At 39.9% G+C, this 20,691-nt stretch overlaps 1 protein-coding gene and 1 long non-coding RNA gene across 20 annotated transcripts in view; one reads left to right on the top strand and one right to left on the bottom strand.

The window, feature by feature from the left end:
- The window catches only part of ptprsa (protein tyrosine phosphatase receptor type Sa), a 251,267-nt gene that overhangs the window by 122,532 nt on the left and 108,044 nt on the right, over positions 1-20,691 (bottom strand). For all 19 annotated transcript variants that reach the window (XM_039811969.1, XM_039811978.1, XM_039811973.1 and 16 more), the window contains 2 exons: positions 18,135-18,362; positions 3,172-3,317 (listed from right to left, as the gene is read on the bottom strand). In XM_039811969.1, coding sequence (XP_039667903.1) covers positions 3,172-3,317; positions 18,135-18,231 — 243 coding nt within the window. In that variant the 5' untranslated portion in view covers positions 18,232-18,362. The remainder of the gene's footprint in view (positions 1-3,171; positions 3,318-18,134; positions 18,363-20,691) is intronic.
- Positions 118-3,070, top strand: LOC120565886. Its single transcript, XR_005640302.1, has 2 exons — positions 118-180; positions 2,498-3,070. It is a non-coding gene; the product is annotated as an uncharacterized LOC120565886 (long non-coding RNA).

Below are 20,691 nucleotides of genomic sequence, written 5' to 3'. Positions count from 1 at the left end.
TAAATGCAGTGTTCCAGACTGTACAACGGAAGAGCCTACTGGCCCAGAGAAAAGGGTTTAGAACGAGTATATCGGACAATGGAGCTGGAGTTGTGGATCTAACGCAGCGCTGCAGAGGCACTGGCAGAGGACAGGCTTGCAGGGGTTCACTCTCCTCTCCCCACGCTTACTAGCTACAAGGTGAGTTCTTTGGTGGAGGTTTTTTTTATGTCGCAAGAGTAACGTTAGAACAACACTATAGTTATAATGAAAGTGTTGAAACGTTTTTATTTTGTCTCGGCTGTTTTAGCCGCTGCGGCTCGCGCCTGGGCATGTCTGGGCATGTAACAGACTGTGAGTCTGTGTTTGTGTGTGTGCGCTGCGCAGCGGTGTGTGTGTGTATGTCAGTGTGTGTGTGTGTGTGTGTATGTGTGTGTCTGTGTTTGTGTGTGTGCGCTGTGCAGCAGTGTGTGTGTGTGTGTTTTGAAATATGAGACCTGCTGTATCGTTTCCAACGTATTGTGTATGTGGTTCCTCATCAGCCAGCGCGCAGCTCCTCTAAATATTCATGAGCATACCATATTTGGAAGAAAAGCTGTCGTTCCAAATAGAGCCAAAACACAGGGATGCATAAGGGCCAAAAAAAATATCAACCAGGCCATTTTCAGCCCAACCAATGTTAAATACCCTATTAGGAGACAGTAAGGAACAGTGTGAAATACCCTATGTAATCATTCTATCACCCCTTTAAAAACAAAATGAGACAACACTCAATCAATCACGCAAAATGTGCCGAGAATACTGAGAAAACAAAGGTGAATGATAAAATAAAAAAGCCTCACTTTCATAACATGATTCCATTAAAGAAGAGCTACATAAGCATTAACACCCTTTCTGTTTGAATAACTTAAGTATAATTTATGTGTCAAAATCAGAAATGATAAAGGCTACTCACTTTAACATGAGACATTAATTTAACAATAAAGTAGAAAGTGTTCTTTTTGTCAAAGCTGTGTACACCAAGTTTTCAAATGCATGTATCATTAAGGTATAACATCAACATGGCAAAAGGCAGTATTAGTATGACAGAAACCATCTATCTACATAGTATTTAGACTAATTATATGAAATAACTGCCAATTTCCCAAATTAGATCTCACGTTTACCTAACTGGACATCATACTAGATCAATATAGTATGTCTGAAACAGTCTGGACTTGTTAAGAACTTAAGTTTCTACACTTTAAATTGAAGCAGTGTGTCCGCATTACAAACAGTATAACTACTTGGATAAGGACATTTAAAGTGCTCATATTATGCTCATTTTCAGAATCATAATTGTATTTAAAGGTTTAAATAGGTTACATGGTTTAATTTTCAAAAAACACCATATTTTTGTTGTACTGCACATTGCCGCAGCTCCTCTTTTCACCCTGTGTGTTGAGCTCTCCGTTTTAGCTACAGAGTGAGACATCTCACTTCTGTTCCATCTTTGTTGGGAGTCGCACATGCGCGGTACCTAGGTCAGCACCACAAGCCGAGTATGAGGGCGTGTTACAAAACGACGCTCGTTTATCACAGAAGTACAGGCTGGACTACAATAGAGCTGTTTGGAGCAGTTGGTGAACAGTGTTTTCTGTTGGAGATGGTAAGTCCCTTTGGGGTGGACTTTGAGCTTTTTCACTTTGTAAACCTACAACGTGCACACAAAAGATATGTAACACAATAAAGGAAAGGGAAAAAGCCAAAAAGCATAATATGAGCACTTTAAAATGTGTCTTTTTTTCAAAGTGATGTCAGTGGGTGTAGCTGACAGTAGGACAGTTTTTGCGATAGTAGTTACAGAAACTGGCGACAGGCCAACATCTGAAGAGCCACAGGTTTGATCTCTCTGAAAACCACATCAACGGCCAGAAGCAGAACCGCAAGACTTAGGTAAATGATTAGAATTCCTCCATTTAATATAGCCGGTCATTTCCCAAAATAATCTCTATCACTCTAATTTTGGATAGTGGAAGTGTTTGAGAAGATGGTCAGTCTGTCTGCCAGTCTCATAGCAAACCTACTCTTTCAACATCCATCGTTCCTCAGAGGACCTTACACCATCTTGACGAAGGCTTCACTGCTGAGATCCTTGAGCAAAGCATGACTTTGAGCTATAGGTACAATCCTGCTGTTCCACTGCTGCACATCTCAGGGCTGAGCTACTAATTAGGCTAAAAACACTGCAGAGCATGACATCATGATCAATATCAAAGCAGCTGTCTACAGGGTAGAACAGTGGGGGAAAAAAAATCATAACTTCAAAAACCTTTTACAATCTTTTCATTTCATGCTAAACGGAGGAAGAGAGGAGTCCATTCTGGCAGGCTTCTTCACGCCCTTGGCTTTGTTTCCCACTTAGCATGCAGAAGAAGAGAACGTACAAACACAACTTGTCTTTTTATTTTGTCCTCCATTGAGATGCTGCTTCTCCCGCTGTTGATGTTGTCATTTTTTTTTTTTTTTTGCTTTTTAGCCCCCTCCCCTGTGATGGTCTTCATGCTGCAGTGTGTGCATGTCTATCTCTGTGCACTGTCGTCGTTAACGAAAGCAACTTTTTAATTAAGAGACACTGAGCATCAATCAAGACTTTTAGAGATGCCATCTGGGACGCCTGCCGAGAACTGAACAACAAACATCATGAATAACGCACAGACGGACGCATTCACACAGACAGGGCGGTGTGCAGAAAAAGAACCAGCACTGGAAACAAAAATGTGACAACGGAGACAGAGTCAGTCAAGTGCAAAGAGGACAGAGAGGGAGAAATGGGAGAGCTCCCCATTGCGTTACTGGGCGACTGTAGCCAATGGTGGACCTGAACATTGCTCAGAGGTTAGAGAGGCCGGTTCATGAAAAGATTGGTAGTTATTGTTCAGAACTATTTGTGAAAACTGTGGGTGAAGAAACCAAGCCAAAAAAAAAACAATGTCGTGGTTTTCTAAGACTGTGTGGGAATCCCGCTGCAACAGGAGACTGTGCTTGTAATGTCAAAGTGGTGCAGGGCAGCGTTGAAAAGAATGTATGTGCAAATAAAGGTTAAAAAGAGTCTTTCATCTTGCATTGCATGACATTTACAGGACAGCAACAATAAAGTTGCCCTCCTCACCCCTAGAGTGCAGAAGTGAGCAGCAGGGCTCATTGACTCACCTCTATACGCTGGGAGTTGACCTTCTTGCCTTTCTTGTTCCAGCTAACCCTTGGCTTTGGGTCGCCAGTTGCCTGGCACACAAAAGAGACCACACCCCCTGAGACGCCAATCTGGTCGACGGGAACTTTAGTGAACCTTGGTGATGCTAGGGAAGACAAGTAAGGGCAGAAAGGGCAAAAAAAAAAAGAAGGAGAAAAATACATTAGCACAAGCCATGATACACACTGGATGTTAACTTAGTTCCTTTCAAAAAACTATAATGTCACACAATCCCACACTTTCCATTCCCCAACCCCTTCTGTATCTTATTATCACTCCATACCCCCACACACACACACACACACACACACACACACACACACACACACACACACACACACACAGTTCTGCAACAGAGCTAAGTCTTGGATAAGTAATGGGAGACAGCCAGTTTGAGCTTTGGAGAGACACAAAATAAATAGCTAGACAGTCAGTCAGAATAGATAGACACAAACCGATAGCTTGCCATATATCCATAGTGATCTATCTACATTAAATAAATTGTTCTGACTGTGGGACACTTCGGATTTGACCATTGAACCTGAACAGGGCAGCCTCTTTAAACACGTGGCCACGTCGTCATCCTGAATCACCCCCTCCCGACCACATTGGGTTGAATTAAATAACTGTGCCTTTCCTTATCTAGTACCCCAATTTCAGTGCTGTGTAAATCAGTGTGTAAATCACATCGCTGTGAATTTATGTTGATTTTGTGCCAAGGTGCTGATGATTAGTAGCTGAAAGATCTCTCCATAGGGGAAATAGGAGTCTGGATACAGTACAGTAGGAAACCTTGAGAAAGTGGCATTAAGAAAAAGGCAGTAAAAGTGGGTTTTTGTTTTAATTTGATATTGTATACGTTTTCAAAAGTGAGACTGACTTTCCTGGAGGATAGAGTATAGCATTGAGAAAGCCACAATCAGAGGTTCAATTCTCACTTGGACCACACATAGTAACAATGTATGTGCTCATAGAACGGAGACTCTTTGGTTAAACTGTCCATCTACAGTTAGTAATTTTGGGGCTTTTTTCTCATGCCTTGGTTGCAGTAGGTTCAAGACAACAAGCCAAATAGAGAAAGAAAGAGAGAGAGAGAGAGAGAGAGAGAGAGAGAGAGAGAGAAAAAAAAAAAAAAAAAAAAAAAAAAAAAGACAGTCTCCTGGGGAACTCGTTAAATCTGAATCATACAGATATGTGGGGATGATCAAACAGCTAGTGCATAACGTCAAATTAATAATTAAGAGACCATGGGCCGACACCAGTCTCCAGGCACTGATAAACACAAATGAAGGAGAGTATCTGCATTCATCAATAAGGAGAGATAGAGAGCGGATATTTTAGAAAGAACGAGGCAAAAAGAAATAGTGTAGGACAAGGGAAATGAAAAGAAGAAGTGTGAGTGTACTGCTTCAGGAAAGCGGAGGCACCGCATTCAAAGTTCATATCATATCCCCAACTAACAACCCAAATATGTCTGACGCAAACGATGCACACAATGGTAAAAGCAGTGAAGTTTAACTAGTGGTTGGTGGCTAGTTAATCTTAAAAGCAGTTTTGACAATTTCCTCAACCAGGTGGGTCTTTTTCAAGTGGAAGAGGCTCTGTATAAGATGAGTGGTTATGCACATCATAACAAAAACCAGAATGTGTTCCTGCCCTGCTGACGAGTGTGTGAGACGCACTTAACCTTGATTTTACAAGCTTAGATGTCCGGGAATGCAAGATTATCGCTGAAAGATGGTCAAATGAGGATTAAAAAATGCTTTCCATTAAAAATTATGATTCCTTTTTCTTCACACTATAGTCATCAACCTTAACTGCAGATGAACAGAGCTACCCTTATCTTGCTTTGATTTTTGTCTACTTTTTGTCTTCTTTTTTCTTGAGTAATTTGGAGGATATTGCTCAAGGGGTAGAGCGTGGCACTAACTACGCTGCCAGGATTAAAGGAGTAATTCCCCACTGTGCATGTAAGACTTTAGAATTAACATGCTGACTTAATTCCATATGTGAATTAAATTGTCATATATGATAAAACATCATTCTGACAGGCTGTGAGTTAGGGCTGGGCAATATATCAATATTATATTGATATTGTGATATGAGACTAGATATTGTCTTAGATTTTGAATATTGTAATATCGTGATATGACATAAGTGTTGTCTTTTACTGGTTTTAAAGGCTACATTACAGTAAAGTGATGTACTTTTCTGATCTTACCAGACTGTTCTAGCTGTTCTATTATTTGCCTTTTTCCCACTTAGACATTATGTCCACATTACTGATGATTATTTATCTAAAATCTAAGTGTGAAGATATTTTGTTAAAGCACCAGTTGTCAACCCTAGAATATCGCTGCAATATCGATGTTGAGGCATTTGGTCAACAATATCGTGATATCTGATTTTCTCCCTATCGCCCAGCCCTACTGTGAGTATTGCACATTGACAGACAACATGCAGAGTTAAATAAACCAGCCCAAGGGCATGGATGAAACTCTTCAACTTTTATAAGAAGTAAAGGGCTGGGTTGCTGGCAATCATTTTAATGTAGGAAATATTGATTCTTGGCCTTCTGATGGTCAAATGAAACTGTATTGATTGTTACAGACTTAAAAAAAAATGTCTTAGCCCTTTTTAAATCTAACTCTACATTGGTTAAAAAAAAATAGCCCCTGGTGAGGTCGCATTCCCTGACACACAAAAGAGGTTTCATAACCGAATGTATAATGCTTTAGGAAGATTTCTGCAACCTGACAATCGTCTTTCAATCTCTCAAATCACGTAAGATCTCCTACAAATAAGTATTACTAATTTGTAATGTATGCAATATTTAAGAGAGGCCGGTTTGGATAATGATATGTAGCGTGGCAGAAAGAGAGGCTGCTCCTAGTATGTTTATCCTGCATCCACATATCTTGCATTTACATGGTAGACAATTTAATTTGCAGCACATAACTTAAATGTTGCTTAATGCACAATTGTAACTTTGTAATCTTCCAAACAAGTCCAAAATTGGAGCATTAGCTGAAGAGGTGTTCTCCACTCTCTAAAAATGCATTTGTTGTCATGAATCATTAACAAAACCAACATTCTAATAACATTATAGATGTAAAAGATTACCCAGAAAATCAAAAGACAAAAAGTCTAAAATAAATCACCATTGACTACTGTATATGTCACAAGAGTATATATATGGTGGAGGTTGTGGGATGATATGAGCACTGCAGCCTTTCTCTAGCTTCAAGGAGTAGGCCTACCTTATTTGTTTGGTGCATACAATGATCCCTTTTGGTATTTTACAATCTCAATTTCCATTCTGAAACTACACAACACAGCTCCTCTGCATTTGACCTCCCCTTACAATGTGCCCTCTGTCGAGACAGAAGAGGGAGTTACACAGAGCAGGCCTGTGGCAATGGCTGTGCAGATGGCCAGCGCTCTTTGATTAGTTTTGCCCTGGACCATTCAACATTTCCACCCAGTCCCCTTCTCCCTCTCTTCATAGGATGAGATAGATGTACAATAAATGTGCCCGGCCCGCATGTCAGTCTGAATTTAACTCCTGACAGATTCAGGATGTTATCAGGATGTACTGAATATAGTTTTTTTTAACATGACCTCAGGAAGGTTAAAAGAATGCGAGGGAGCTCAGAGGAAAATGGTTTGAAATTAAAAAGAATGACACAGCAGGGGTTGACAGGAAGAGTTCTGCAGGAGGATGTGGTGAGGTCAATGGTAAAGAGACAGCTGGAAGAGGAGAGGAGGTGACAGGAGGTCCAGGGACTAGAGGAGATGATGTGAGGGGGGAGGGCAGGACAGAAAGTGTCATCATCAAAAAATTAACTTTTAAAAACTTTTCACCCTTCTGCTGCATCAAGCTTCACCATGCTAACATCTCCCTACAGTAGAGGATGCTCACTTATACCTGCCAAGCTACTTCATTCATTCTACCTGGTTGCATTTTGAAAATGATGGTTGCAAACGGATACCCTACACTATCTGTGGTGTCCCGCACTGCTCCCTTGAACTATATATGACATATATGACTGTTCAGCAGAAATGTATGACACTGTGTAGTGTGCACTGATCATATACACTGGGAGCAAAACAAAGCTGATTTTCAAGACCCAAATCTATGCTCTTGTCGAAAGTAACATTTAATAACCATGAGTTAGCAAGTCTCACTAAATTGTGACTTTCTAGATTTTTCTGTATGGTAAAAAGATGGTTAAGTAAAACACAGCTGAGAATGTCTAACATGGCTACCAACCAAGCTGTGAGGCAACACTTACAGCTGGACAAAGGCAGAGGCCATGCTACAGTAGAAACTGGGAAGCTGGCCTGTAAAGTAGAGACAGTAACAGTTTGTGTGAGAGAGATATCCCTTTTTATATAAAGGAAACTCACCTTTGACGATGGCCGACAGAAGTCAGTCCACGTTTGAATACATAAGACTTCTGTCATAGAATAATCTGCCGTCACTTTTCACAGAGACGTGTGTCTAAGAGTGATGTTTCGTGATGTGATGACATTACTGCAAACCATAGAATTATACATAATTATATTACATAAGTACAGTTTCAGCTCTTCTGTCTCCCTCTCTCTCATCTATTTTTACAATCCTCTACAATGAGGACCACAATGGAAATAAGTTTGTAACTTTCTTGTGTTATCCTCAACAGTTCTGATAAACGTACAATGTCACTGTGATGGCATCTTGTTATGCATTTATTTCTGTTACGGTCTAATAAATCAAATCAAAATTATTATTATTTTAAACTATTCAGGTAGTTTAATTCCTTTTAACACTGTTTGAACGTCATCAGCATAATTTAACTTCAGGTCGGGTAAACGGTAGGGACTGTGGCTGTGGGCCCATGAATGTCTACTATAGTGCAATTACTACAGGTATGCGGTGTGTGTGATTGTTTGAACTCTGATGAGCGTAATTAACCTTTTTTTTTTCAATTTTCCTCAGCTGTGTGCCTCTGGGCTTCTGTGCCAGTTACCGTTGACTTTGAGCCTTTCTTTTTTCGGGATTTGAACCTTGGTACGTAACTGCAGGGTAGAACATGTTGAGTGGTGTAGGGGATTAAAGTGCTTTAAGAAATTTCCAATAATGAGCGATGGCACAGACCATGCCATATTATCAAGAGATAAGAAGCTTATTCATAAGGTTTCATGCATTGCGTGAGTTCAGTATCTACATCATGGACACAAGAATTTGGCGCACACTGGCTTTTGTGGACAATCAAATGGTTTTTTTTTTCTCTTTAATGTTTAAGTGTGCAGAATATTTAAACATTAATATATAATATTCATATGATATGTCAGTCCCTGCTACAATCAACTAAAACTACCTTTCCCATAGAAGATGATGGTATCCACTTCATCCCATTTCAGTGGTATAGGTGCTAAAAACTAAAATTAGATTGCCAATGAAACCTGTTGCTTCCTATTTGGAAGCATTATCCTATAACCAGTCCCTCTACACATTAGGTGTGTAAAGCAACTTTGTGATATACAGCAATCTAGTTGATTTCCTGAAATAAGTTACTTTCAGTAACATAACTACTAATATTAATATGCTATTAAATTAGTGTAGTGTTGAAGCTTGCAACCTTCTTTATTTGCAGTATTTGTATTATTATCTCAATCTTTTTGTTGTCTTGCCATTACAATAAAATGCTACAATTAGCACCTTTAATCATCTGGCATCTTTAGGGTAAAATTAGAGTTAGACAACATTTTATAGTAAGTCAAAGATGTAAAATTTAATGTGGAATTTTATTTTAATAGATTTCCATAATATACTTTAGAATTTCCTCTACTTTCTGTCTGAATATACGAGTGTTACCCAGAGCACAGAACTTTTGAGGATTGATCCCACTGGTGCCACCTATTCTAAAAATGAACACTTTTTTTTTTTTTTTTTGCTGTAAGGTACCTTGTATAAAAGTCTCCACCCAATGGTGTGTGTTATGTTACCAGAGATGACATTGAAAGGACATTGCACCCGCAGTGGCCATTTGTCCCTTCCACCTAAGTCTCTCTCTATTCCCCAAGCTTCCCTCAGACAGACTGAGGTGCGGCACTGCCCAGATAAGCACACAAGACCTGTCTTTATCTGTCTGGCAGGGGGACATGGCCTGGGCTAAAATAACCAGCAATGGGAGCCCGGCTATCTTCACAAGGTCCCGAGAATAAAAAAAGATCCTAGCAAACACGACCAGCTAGCAGGAGGGGGAAAAAAAAAAACTCACACTGTGCACACAGAGGCTTGTTTAGCTAATACAGCTACCACCTGCTACTGCCCGCTACCTCTGTTGGACCTGATAAGACAGAATACACCAGCACTGTGAATTATAAAGTGGTGGAGTGTGGGAGGTGGGTATGTGAATATGAGAACGCTCCATTTACACTTAGTTTCTGTTGTCGTTTGGTAGAGGGGGTAAGAGGAGGGAGGGGACTGGCTTTATGACTAATACAGTAATTGATAGAGAAAAGCTTCTTGGGTCATAAATAGGAGCCATTATCTGCTGAATTAGCAAAGTGGGAGACAAAATGACAGCCATTCAGTGATTTGCAGAGAAAGGCAGAGCATTGGGAAAAGGGCACTATCCATCTTGCTACAAATAGGTATCTTTCACAGCACATAGATACCGTTTTTCCAGCAATATCTGAAAAGAACATTTGGTACAATTAGTGGTACTACTACAAGCCAACTGCTTCCAATTTCTCCTGCCACTCATGTGGCAGTCTGGAAAGAGGGTATGGTCAGGATGAGGATGCAATGAGAATAACATAAATTTACTTTTTTTGTAACTGTTGTACGTAGTTGTACGTAGTTGCTCTTGATACAAGCAACGAGTTTAAAAGTGTATTACCACATATCTTCATTCCACTTCCTGCCACTTTATCTCAACAGCCACTCTGCTTTCTATATACAGTATACTAACAAATATACTCTGGTCTTAATTAGTATGTTACCAAAGTAGATGGAGCAACATGAACGACTGTGTGTTACTAATTTAAAGTGGATTTACTAGTTAATCCTGGCTGAGATTAAACTTCATTTTCATATTAGCCAAACAGCAGGCAGACACACACACACACACACACACACGACTGACTGCTTGGGAAAAAACAACAACCAATGCAGAGCAATTTAGCATCCAAAATCCTCACAACGTTCTTGTTGCACTAAGTCTAACTTAAACTTTAGACAATTTCTACTTATTTAAGTATGGATTTTTTTTAAACTTTCTAAAAGGTGTTCAGCGGTAAAACATCAAGTCAAACAGACTATACGTGCAGAGAGATGTTGCCGACGTTAAACTACAGCCATGTGGACCTCTGAGGTGTAGAGATTTAACCAGCTTGCAGCAACTGCCTAACTGCTATCCAAAAGACTCAGTGCAGGACGCCAAGCTGCTAGAGCTGCCTGTCAGTCAATCCTGGACCTGATTTAAAACCCTATCAGCCTTTATCACACACACACACACACACACACACACACACACACACACACACACACACACACACACACACACGGAGGGATGACAGACATACAGTTACATTGATTCAACAAAATGTGCATTCACATGGACGCATTAAACAGCACACCAACAACCAAACATACAGACAGACACACTCACGATCACACACCCCTCCAGGTCTTAACAACCAAGCCACATCAATCAGGACCAATTCTCACAGGCTGCCTGGGCAAGGGCCATCGCTATGGAAACCAAGCCTTTACTCTAAAGCAGACTTGCTTTGTCTTGTCTGGAGGTTGTCACACGCAATCACTGCCAAAAAAGACCAGCAGACTGCTGCAAAAACTTGAACCAGACGAGAGAAAGAAGAGGAAAGAAAGTCGGTCAGTCTGTTGCCAATTTTCTGATAGGAAAATTGTTTGCGAGTATAGATGGACAATTTGGTGGCATCAACATATTCCAAATTAGAAGATGAACAACAGGGCTAACAATTTAGTCATTTAGTCAACAATGTGGTGTCTAATATGAGATCATCTATCATATAACTAATTTTGTCAGAGGGCAGTACATTTCCATGAAATAGTATCAGCTAAACCTGGCAGCACCTTTCGAAATCTGTAGTGCCTATTATGAAACAAAAGTAGCAGAACACTTAAAATAGTGCCACTGAAGGGGAAAACTGGTGAGGTGTGAATTTCTGAAACTGCTTGAATGTTTGCTTGAAATAAGCATGTTCTGCCAGTCAGGATAACAAAATGTCTGTCTAAACTAATTTCAGCTATAGCCATATTCCGCAGGGCATGTTTGGGTCAGGCTCCATTCCTATGTAACCTTTACCATGGCTGTGCAAGCTTAAGGGTTAATGAAACAGTGGCTTTTCCAATTAAAATATGAGGAAGAAAGGCTAATTGGGATTTGCTCTTGGGGCAGCGGGGGTCCCAAGCAGTTGTGAATATAATAATTCTCAAAGCAAGTTTGTGCCACCTAGACTGTAAAGGCAGTTCACACAGTGGAAAATTGTCCATCTTGTAACCTCAAATAGTGTCTTAAAATTATATTTGCCTTTCAACAATTTAATAAAGAGGCAGGATTATTTTTGCCTGGTGAATATAAATCACCAACTTTTCTTCCTAAAACCTAACACTTTACAATAAGGGTACATTAATTAGCATTACTTAATGCATTAATAAGCATTAATTAACGTTACAGTTAAATAAGGTGTCTAATAAACATGTATTAACATGGTCCTGGTCCTATTGACTTAGGAGCAGGTTTTTGTTGGTCAATGGCACGATCATTTCCCGCTGCCTCAAGATAGCAATACACCAAGAATTCACCTGAACACACCTCCCTGTAAGACCAGCACGCCCATGGGCTCAAAGATGGACGCAGGTGCATTGGCTATTTAAACAACGTGGGTGCTGGACGGGAAATTGACAACTGCGTCGGTCTAAAACTAGCAAAGACACTTGCGTCGGGCTTTGCGCTTCGCTGCGCCGGGTGCAAGATAGGGCCCTAACTATCACTTGATAAATGCATAATAGTGCTGCTAAAATGTCACTGAACGATAGTTAACCAGTTATTAATGCTCTTTGTGAGTAATATTGTAGTTAATGATAGTTAGACACTTTAGTTAGCTGTTATTTCCAGTTTAGGCGTATTAGTACATTAACTAATGTACAATAGACACCTTAGTTAACGTTTATTAACAGTTAGTCAAGGCTTATTACTGCATTAACTAATGGTAAAATAGACACCTTAGTTAACTGTAACTAACTAATGGTAAATAATGCATCAATTAATACCTTAGTTAACATGAACATTGTTTATAAATGTTTATTAGACACCTTATTTAACTGTAATTAATGGTTAATTAATGATTAGTAATGCATTAAGTAATGCTAATTAATGTACCCTTATTGTAAAGTGTTACCGAAAAATCATGTAAGAAATGACATTTTCATGACACGAGCGGAAAGAAAGGCCTAACTTAAAAACAGTATCACATCTTTTAAGACAATTCTCAAAGCAATTGATTTTAACTGCCAAGAAATTAAATTATGTTACTTCATTAGGAAATGTATTCACTTGTTTTGAGAAAACAGAGATTTCAGGGACCAGTGGTACATGCAATGAGTAAAGATGTGATGTTTTTGTGCAAAGCCTTCCCCATTGCATCATGCAGTTTGCCATCCATGTTGACTGCACTCCAGGCAACATCGCAGGGCTCAGGCTTTGCAGTCCATGAGGGACTTGTGCCAGGATGTAGGAACCCAGTATAAAATAAGTTCTGGAGTGTGAGTACCTAGAGGTGAAAAACTTTGCCGGACCACATTGCTGTCACAGCGAAGCTGCATTTTTAAAAAGAGTGGCAAACTAGTAATTTTCACAAATTGGTCCCATTGAAACCATTGTTGAAGGCTAAGAAAAAAGTGAAACACACTAAGTATCATTCCGCCCATTGGAAGTAAATAGGCTAAATTCCTCAGAGAGAAGGAAGGGGAATTAAGCTTAAGTATGTGTCTGATTTCAAAATGGCAACAGACCACACAGTGGAGGTGGAATGGAAAGAGTTTTGTGTTATTTAGAGACTCACTTGAGGCAATTGATACTTGTTGGCTCATTAAATGAAGAGGACACCTCCAACTGCCAAAAGTGCTATAGGTCTGATCACAACAAAGGACAAGAATAAAGAAAATAAAGACCACAAATCGCTCAACTAAAAAATACCCCCTTTTTAATTTAAATCCAAGTAAAGCTATATACAAGGAAATGTCTCCAGGAAGAAGGTATGAAAAATGATCAGACCAACAGTCGGCATCGAGGAATATCTTTCTTTTGGTGGAGTTTTAAAAACCTTTGAAGATCTGAACTTGTTCATCAAAGCATTGAAGGCATTACAATTTTAAAAGCCACCTTGGTGGTGTGTTGAATTCATCTCTGCTGGCAGAAAAAAAAAACACAGAGGGATAGCGCCTTTCACGCACTTCAATCACTCCTATTGTTCTGTCAAACTGAGTTCATATAACATCGCTCAAACTACTGGAGCATGTTACTGAAAAGAGACTGAAAAAGAGAGATAATGGCAAAAAAAAGAAGAGATATAAGTATCACCAAAGCTGTAGATGCAAGCTTGGGGGACAGCTATTTGATCAATTGTGCTGACCAAAACTGTGCTTTTAGAGGTACATTTCAATAAAAGAACTTACATTGCCATATTTTCTAATACTATTGCCACAATGTTCTAACTTTCAGAACCAAATTGGAAGTCGATGGGCATCCAATGCATTCTAAGTCAGTTCAATGTGGAGGTTTCTTGTCAACGCTGTTTAGCCCTCTTGTATGGAAAACATGTCAGCAAGGAAGCACTTTGACTGCACATGCACCCAAAGCTCACACCTGGAGCACACCAATTTTAAATTTTGATTATAGAAAACTGTAGACTTTATAGTGAATGCAGGGAATTCTAAAAAGTAGGAAAGATGGTTTATTGCACCACAAAATCAAATTGTTTACCTCTACCATTTGTAAGTGTACAGCTCTGAGAATTCAACCACTCTCAGAATGCAGACAGTGCCAAAAGGTTACTTGAGGCAGGGACTAACTTGTTTTCTCCTCATTTGAGTGGAAAACTGTAAAACGTAAAGTATGGGGCCAAACATGCAACAGCAGAATGCACATAAAATTGAATTTGACAGAATTAACTTGACAGTGTTTGGCTCAAACGTAATTTGACTAGAAAAGATAAGGAGTGAGTGATGGAGAGGGAAAGACAGAGACTGAGATGTAGGAAACAAGAACAAGAAAATAACAGCTCCACTAAGGGGCTGCATTTCTTTTTCCCAATTGGCAGCTTCAAAGGAATATAAATAATTGAACACCCTCACCCCATCACTGAGTTCTGGCCAATTACTATTATGAGTACTTTGCCAAGAATGCTACTGTTGAGGACTCAGAAAGGCCAAAAGAAAAGAGTGAGGCGGAAATAAGTAAGGCAGAAGTGAAAGCCCAGAAAAGAATGCAAAAAAATAACCTTGTCTCCCTGTCAAAAATAAAACACTCTTTCCTCCATATTAGAAACACTGCTTCGTGTTGCACCTTTATCATCCCCCAAAGGACAACAACAGAAAACAGCAAAAAATTCCCTTGTAGCTTTTAAAGCATATTTGAATATTCAATTAAATCATAGGACTTGTCATACTGGGAATTGTTAAAAGTGGCAGAGCGTTTGAGCCGAGGTTTGTTAAATCAAAAATAATATTACAAGATGGTATTCAGACATCTAATAACGTCAGTAATTACTTACACTTTCAATATCCACAGAGAAATTGTAATCATTCTCTGTTACAGTGTCAGAAACACAACCTTTAGGTGTTTGAAGTTAAAATATATATATATATTTTTTTTACTCTTACAACTTTCAGTTGTGTTGGGTCTTTGTTATGTTTTAAGCTTTTTTCTCCTGTAATCATGACTAAAAAGCACCCTGGGTTGCAATTTTGGATCAATTCTATAAATAGTTGATTTGATTTCCACTTTCAAAACGATTGCCAGTTAATGCCCAATGATAGAAATTATTATATATTACTCGGATAATGTTTTATGAAAAAAGTAAAGAATATACTTGTTGGCAATCGTTTTGGAGCAAAAAACAAAACAAAACATGGATGCACACATATGGTGATAGCTTGATGGTTTGGTCTTTATCTTTATTGTTGCTAGAAATGTCTCTGGGTGTCTACAGTACAAATGTATACATGTTATTTATGGACTCTTGGGTGAGGCATTTGAGCTAAAAGGTCCAAACAAACAAAAAATATATGAATAGTACATGTTTACACAATTACTTTGGGTTTTTCGTATAAATAAAATAAACAAAAGGCACTACCATCTTATTTTATAGCTGTGCTATGAAAAAATGTATAGATCTACTTGCTAAATATGCTATAGTCACCTATGACAAAGCTCAGGTGACACCTAACACATATAACGCACGGATAATGCAGCCTTCGCACACACGTATGTGTGCGCCTACATGCAAAATTCCATGCAAACATGCAGATATGACACGTACACAAACAGGGAGCCAAGCATTATTACGGTTGGGGTAGTGGATTTATTAAGCCATCTTTATTTCTCTTTTGATTAAAAATGTCTCCTTCTCACTGTGATTTATGAGTTTAAATGGAAGGGATGGAGGGCACAGAGAGAGAAAAAAAAAAAAAAAAAAAAAAAAAAAAAAAGAGAGAGAGAGAGAGAGAGAGAGAGAGAGAGAGAGAGAGAGGGTGTGAGAGGAAGGGATGACATCATGCTTTCAGCTGGGCTTTTCTGCAAAAGGGTGGCATCCACTGAGTGTGGGTGTGTGCGTTGTGAGAGCCTGGTAAGTGTTGATACGAGGTGGGGGTTGGTGTCTTTGTCGTCCCCCTGCTCTCAGTCCACCAGGTGGGAGTGAATATAATTGGACAACTGCACCACTGGGCTTAGTGTATTCATGTGTGCGTGTGGGTGTGTCTCTGTGTGTGTGCGCATGTGGGTGTGAAAGACAATCAGAGAGAGCAAAAGAAGCTGGACTGTAATTGTGTGCATATATTTCCAGACATAATTGTGGGGCAATTCTGTGTGGCCCCAAAAAGAGATGAGACAGAACAGCGGGGAGAGTGTGTGTGTGTGTGTGTGTGTGTGTGTGTGTGTGTGTGTGTGTGTGTGTGTGTGTGTGTGTGTGTGTGTGTGTGTGTGTGTGTGTGTCAAGGAGGGGGTAGACAAGAAAAAAAAAACTAAAAACGTGTGAACATGAGCAAGCGACAATGAGACAGACAGAGAGCTCAACAAAAACAGCGATCATATTCACAGGCAGAGCAGACAAAGACTGGCAGATACTGACAGATGGGGAGAGAGCCCTGCTGTTAGTGTATTTGTAAGTGTGTGTGTGTGTGTGTGTGTGTGTGTGTGTGTGTGTGTGTGTGTGTGTGTGTGTGTGTGTAAGAGAGAGCGGGCGAGAGAGTGGGGGAAAGCTAATTTCCATCAATGATGAAGCAGACTGCACTGCATGTTATTTAAACCAGGGGGAGCAAACACAGGCTGTGAATAAGTTCAAGTGGAGGTGGAAAACTGAGGTCTAACATAGCGAATCTTCAATTAAACTGAAGACAAGAAGATGCAACAAACTTTGTCTTCATTATGCAACTTGTTAAGAGAATGTTTTGGGCCTTTGCGTTCCTCTCACTCTGAAAACGAGCGTGTGGCCTTGCAGTCAGCGAAAAAAAAGGAAGAGAACAAAGACATTTGTTTGACATCTGTCTGAGTGCACTTTCAGATGTTTTCAGCTGAGCTGAAAGGTACTCAAATTATACTAACAGACACTCAAACAACCATGCAATCAAAAGTAGACAGCTCTGTTGCAACATGAGAAAAATCAAGCCCTTCTCATGTTATCTTGAACCACCGAGAACACACTCACTGAATGTCAGAAACTCAGACAAATGAAAAGACAGACAGATGGAACAAGGCAAAAAATGCAATCTTTCTCTCAAATCACCTCAGAAAATCCAGCAAGACTCAAATTCCTCAAAATTTCTGCTGGGGCACCTACACTATGGAGCACCTAAGATGTCGCATTGGCTCAGTCTGATGACATTTTTAAGTGCCATTTTAGGACAGATTTTTATTATCTTGCTCACAATTTTTATTGATTATGTCTCTTTGTTTAGAAATTCCTCATTTCATTATGTCTTTGCAAACTTAATCAAGCTTTGCCGTTTATTTGCATATAGCATCTTGCTAATTTGAGTGCATATAAGGTGTATGTATACCTCTTTTAAAAAGCACTTTATTAACCTTACTGTGTTATTTAAGTGCAATATGAAGAAACTTTATTTTTTTGTCTTTTTGTCTTAGCAAATGTTTTACCAAGAGAAGCACAGACTGAGAAGGGGGGGGCAGCGGGGGGGGGATTATGGAGGATGATTTATACGGACAGGCATCCGTCCAAATGGTAAATATTTTGAGACATCCATTATTTTAAAATGTTCAGACTTTTCAAAAGGGAACTTGTCTATCAACAGCTACATATCCCTGTAGCCTTTGAGCAAAATCATGGAGGCCCTACATGTTCACTCATTATTAAGTATATTGCAAATACAAATGCAGATGTAATGCCACTTACGATTATAAGTCAAACCTAGCTCTTAAGGCTGTATTGAAATTCTTATTTTCTTAAGGCAGAAGCAGAGACATCCTATAAACAACAGATCTTTTGGAGATGAAGACAGCCTTTCCAAGATGAGGTATCAACAATTTGAGATAGTAATACATGCCTTTGCATGTTCACCAAAAGCAAACCGACCGTAGCAAAGAGCAGCTGAACTATCCCTATGAAAGGCTCCAGGAAGGAAATGTTGTCCCGTCAGAATCCTGATACTTACATAAGGCGTGGGAGCCGGTGAGCAGCAGTGATAGCAGCAGAGTGGTGGCAGGCAGCAGGAGTGGCAAGGAGAGGCGAGGGGCACCGCTGGTGGCCATCTTGGCTCTAGTAGGGAAGGGGGGGGGGGGGCAGGGAGGGTGGGGTGGGACTGGTCTTTGACCTGGCTGGAGAGCCGAGGCCCCGACTGCGCAGGGAAGGTTGGGATCTTCACGCAGGACGGCTTGGCACTCTGCAAAATGACAGGAAGAAAGACAGGAAAAATTAGATATTTTTGTAATTCCCTTTTCTTTTTTTTATCCAAGGGGGGTTGGTTGACATTCATACGGTTTTTCCACAATCCACAAACATAGCTCCAAACACAGACACAATACATTTTTACGCACATAAGAAACATGACCAATTAGCATTTACATTCTGGGACAATGAGGTAAAACAATATAATAGTTTGATTGTTGCAACAGTTCTAGATGGGAAAACAATGCCTAAATAAAATGGTGCCAAACTATACTATGTATTACTTTTGAGAATTTGACAGGATGCTCTTAGCCACTTGCAGAGAAAAGGTGAAGGACTGCCCATGTATATTGTATCCTATTATTTCATGTATATTCTGTATGTGTGCTGTGTGTCTGATATTTTGCTGCTGTAAGACTGTAATTTCCCATTTTGGGATCTCTCTCTCTCTCTCTCTCTCTCTCTCTCTCTCTCTCTCAAACAAAAAACAGACTAGGCCACTCAGCTGTGCTTTCCACAACCTCTCATTGCTGCTGATAAATGGAAGGAAGGTAATAGGGTGTCGGTGATGCTACTGGAAGCAAAATGTCACATACCCCAAACCCTGTTACCTCCCCATCTCTCAACCAGGGTCCTCTCACATCCCTTAATTAGCAGGGGAGTCACTGTTTTCTTTCCATTTTTTTTCTTTCCTAATCGCCAGATCTTGTCATTGTTTGCTTATCTCAATGCCTTGTAATTACAAAAGGCACCCAACGATATTCCAGACACCGTCTCTTTGGTTTAGTCAAATTGCCATTAATCCCCCAAGCTACACAGAAGGACTAGGGTAGCCTCCCACCACACCCACATACACACACCCACATACACACACCTCTCATTGATGTCTGGTGCAGCACAGAGCCACCACCAAGTGGGTACACATACTCTTTAATTAAAAAGACGTGAATAAAGAGATAAAGAAAGCGACGCGAGAGACATGACGACTTGAATTTAATGAGTTTGTCAATTTCTTGATGAAAGCAATGTCTGTGTCAGCAATCGAGCTGTAAACACAAAACTGTTCCTTCTCAGAGGACCCAGATGACAGTACCCAGGTGCATCTGATCTGCTTTAGTGTCCTTGTGCAAGACACTGAACTGCTCTCAGCTGGAGGGATGCTGCTACTCAGCTGAGCCCACACGAGGGGCGAGGGCGACTCTCTAGAAGTGAGATTAATTACCTGCACACTGGGTGGTTAACAGGGCACTATATAGTACAAACTGTGCAGACAGTGTGCAGTTTATCGTGGATGCCCTAAAGCAACTTTTTTTCTGGGTAACCTCAAGGTTAAAGATAATATTCTGTCAACAAATGTTTACAGTTTTGAACCATGAAACATCCACTTTCAAACTGTCCCTGAACACTTCATAAAATCCTTACCTGCTAACTCACTGGGAGTTACTTTTGACATGAGTGTCAGTGTCTAAGACAGACAACTTTATATATATATATAAAAAAAGAGATGCACTGATTACAACTTTCTAGGCTGATTCCGATTTTCATTGAGTTAGGCCAGCCGATACCGATTTTAGCCGATTCCAATTACATTTTTTCTAACCACTTTACAGCACACACACACATATTTATTTTCTATCTTTTCTTTAATAGAACATTTCGCACAGAACATAGAACTTTTTTTTGAACAGATAATGGATCATTATAAAATAGAACTATATAAATTACTCCTGATGTGGGAAATTCACACACACATCTAAAGTGCAATATTACAACCATTTCCTTCTTTTCACATCCAATATCCAACTAAAAACAATTGATTTTGGTTTTTGGTGTCATCCCTCCACGCCCTACTTTTTCCTTGCAGGTGTTGCATATTGAAAACTTGTTGTCTTCTGCACACATGCTGAAGAATTTCCAAACAGCTGACATGTTGCAGGTTAATTCACGAGCTTCCCTACATGTGCGAGAATAGCGCGGACACGCGCTTCACACCGCGATCGGGTACGCGCACGGCGGAAAAGTTTAGAGAAAGGAAACAAAAGAGACTGTGCTGTCACATCCGTGTGTGCGTGCATGCATCCTTGAGAACTGTAACTCGTATAACTTATGTTGTCAGTTAATTGTTGCATTGACCGGCATGAAATCGGCATATGTCAAAATGAGTGATTATGTCAGCCATGTCAAGCTGCTAAGTTGTCAGAGTTGAAAGTTTAATATACAAAGCTGCTTTACAGGGCTACGTATGGAACGGAGGCCTTGTGGGAGAGGCAGACAACCACAGCTAACTGCAATGTAACCTCAGACAGCAGGCATATACAAGCGCC

This window comes from Perca fluviatilis, chromosome 9 (assembly GCF_010015445.1).
Source record: "Perca fluviatilis chromosome 9, GENO_Pfluv_1.0, whole genome shotgun sequence".
NCBI lineage: Eukaryota > Metazoa > Chordata > Actinopteri > Perciformes > Percidae > Perca > Perca fluviatilis.
The sequence above is the reverse complement of the archived record's forward strand: the minus strand, read 5'-3'. Positions and strand labels throughout refer to the sequence as shown.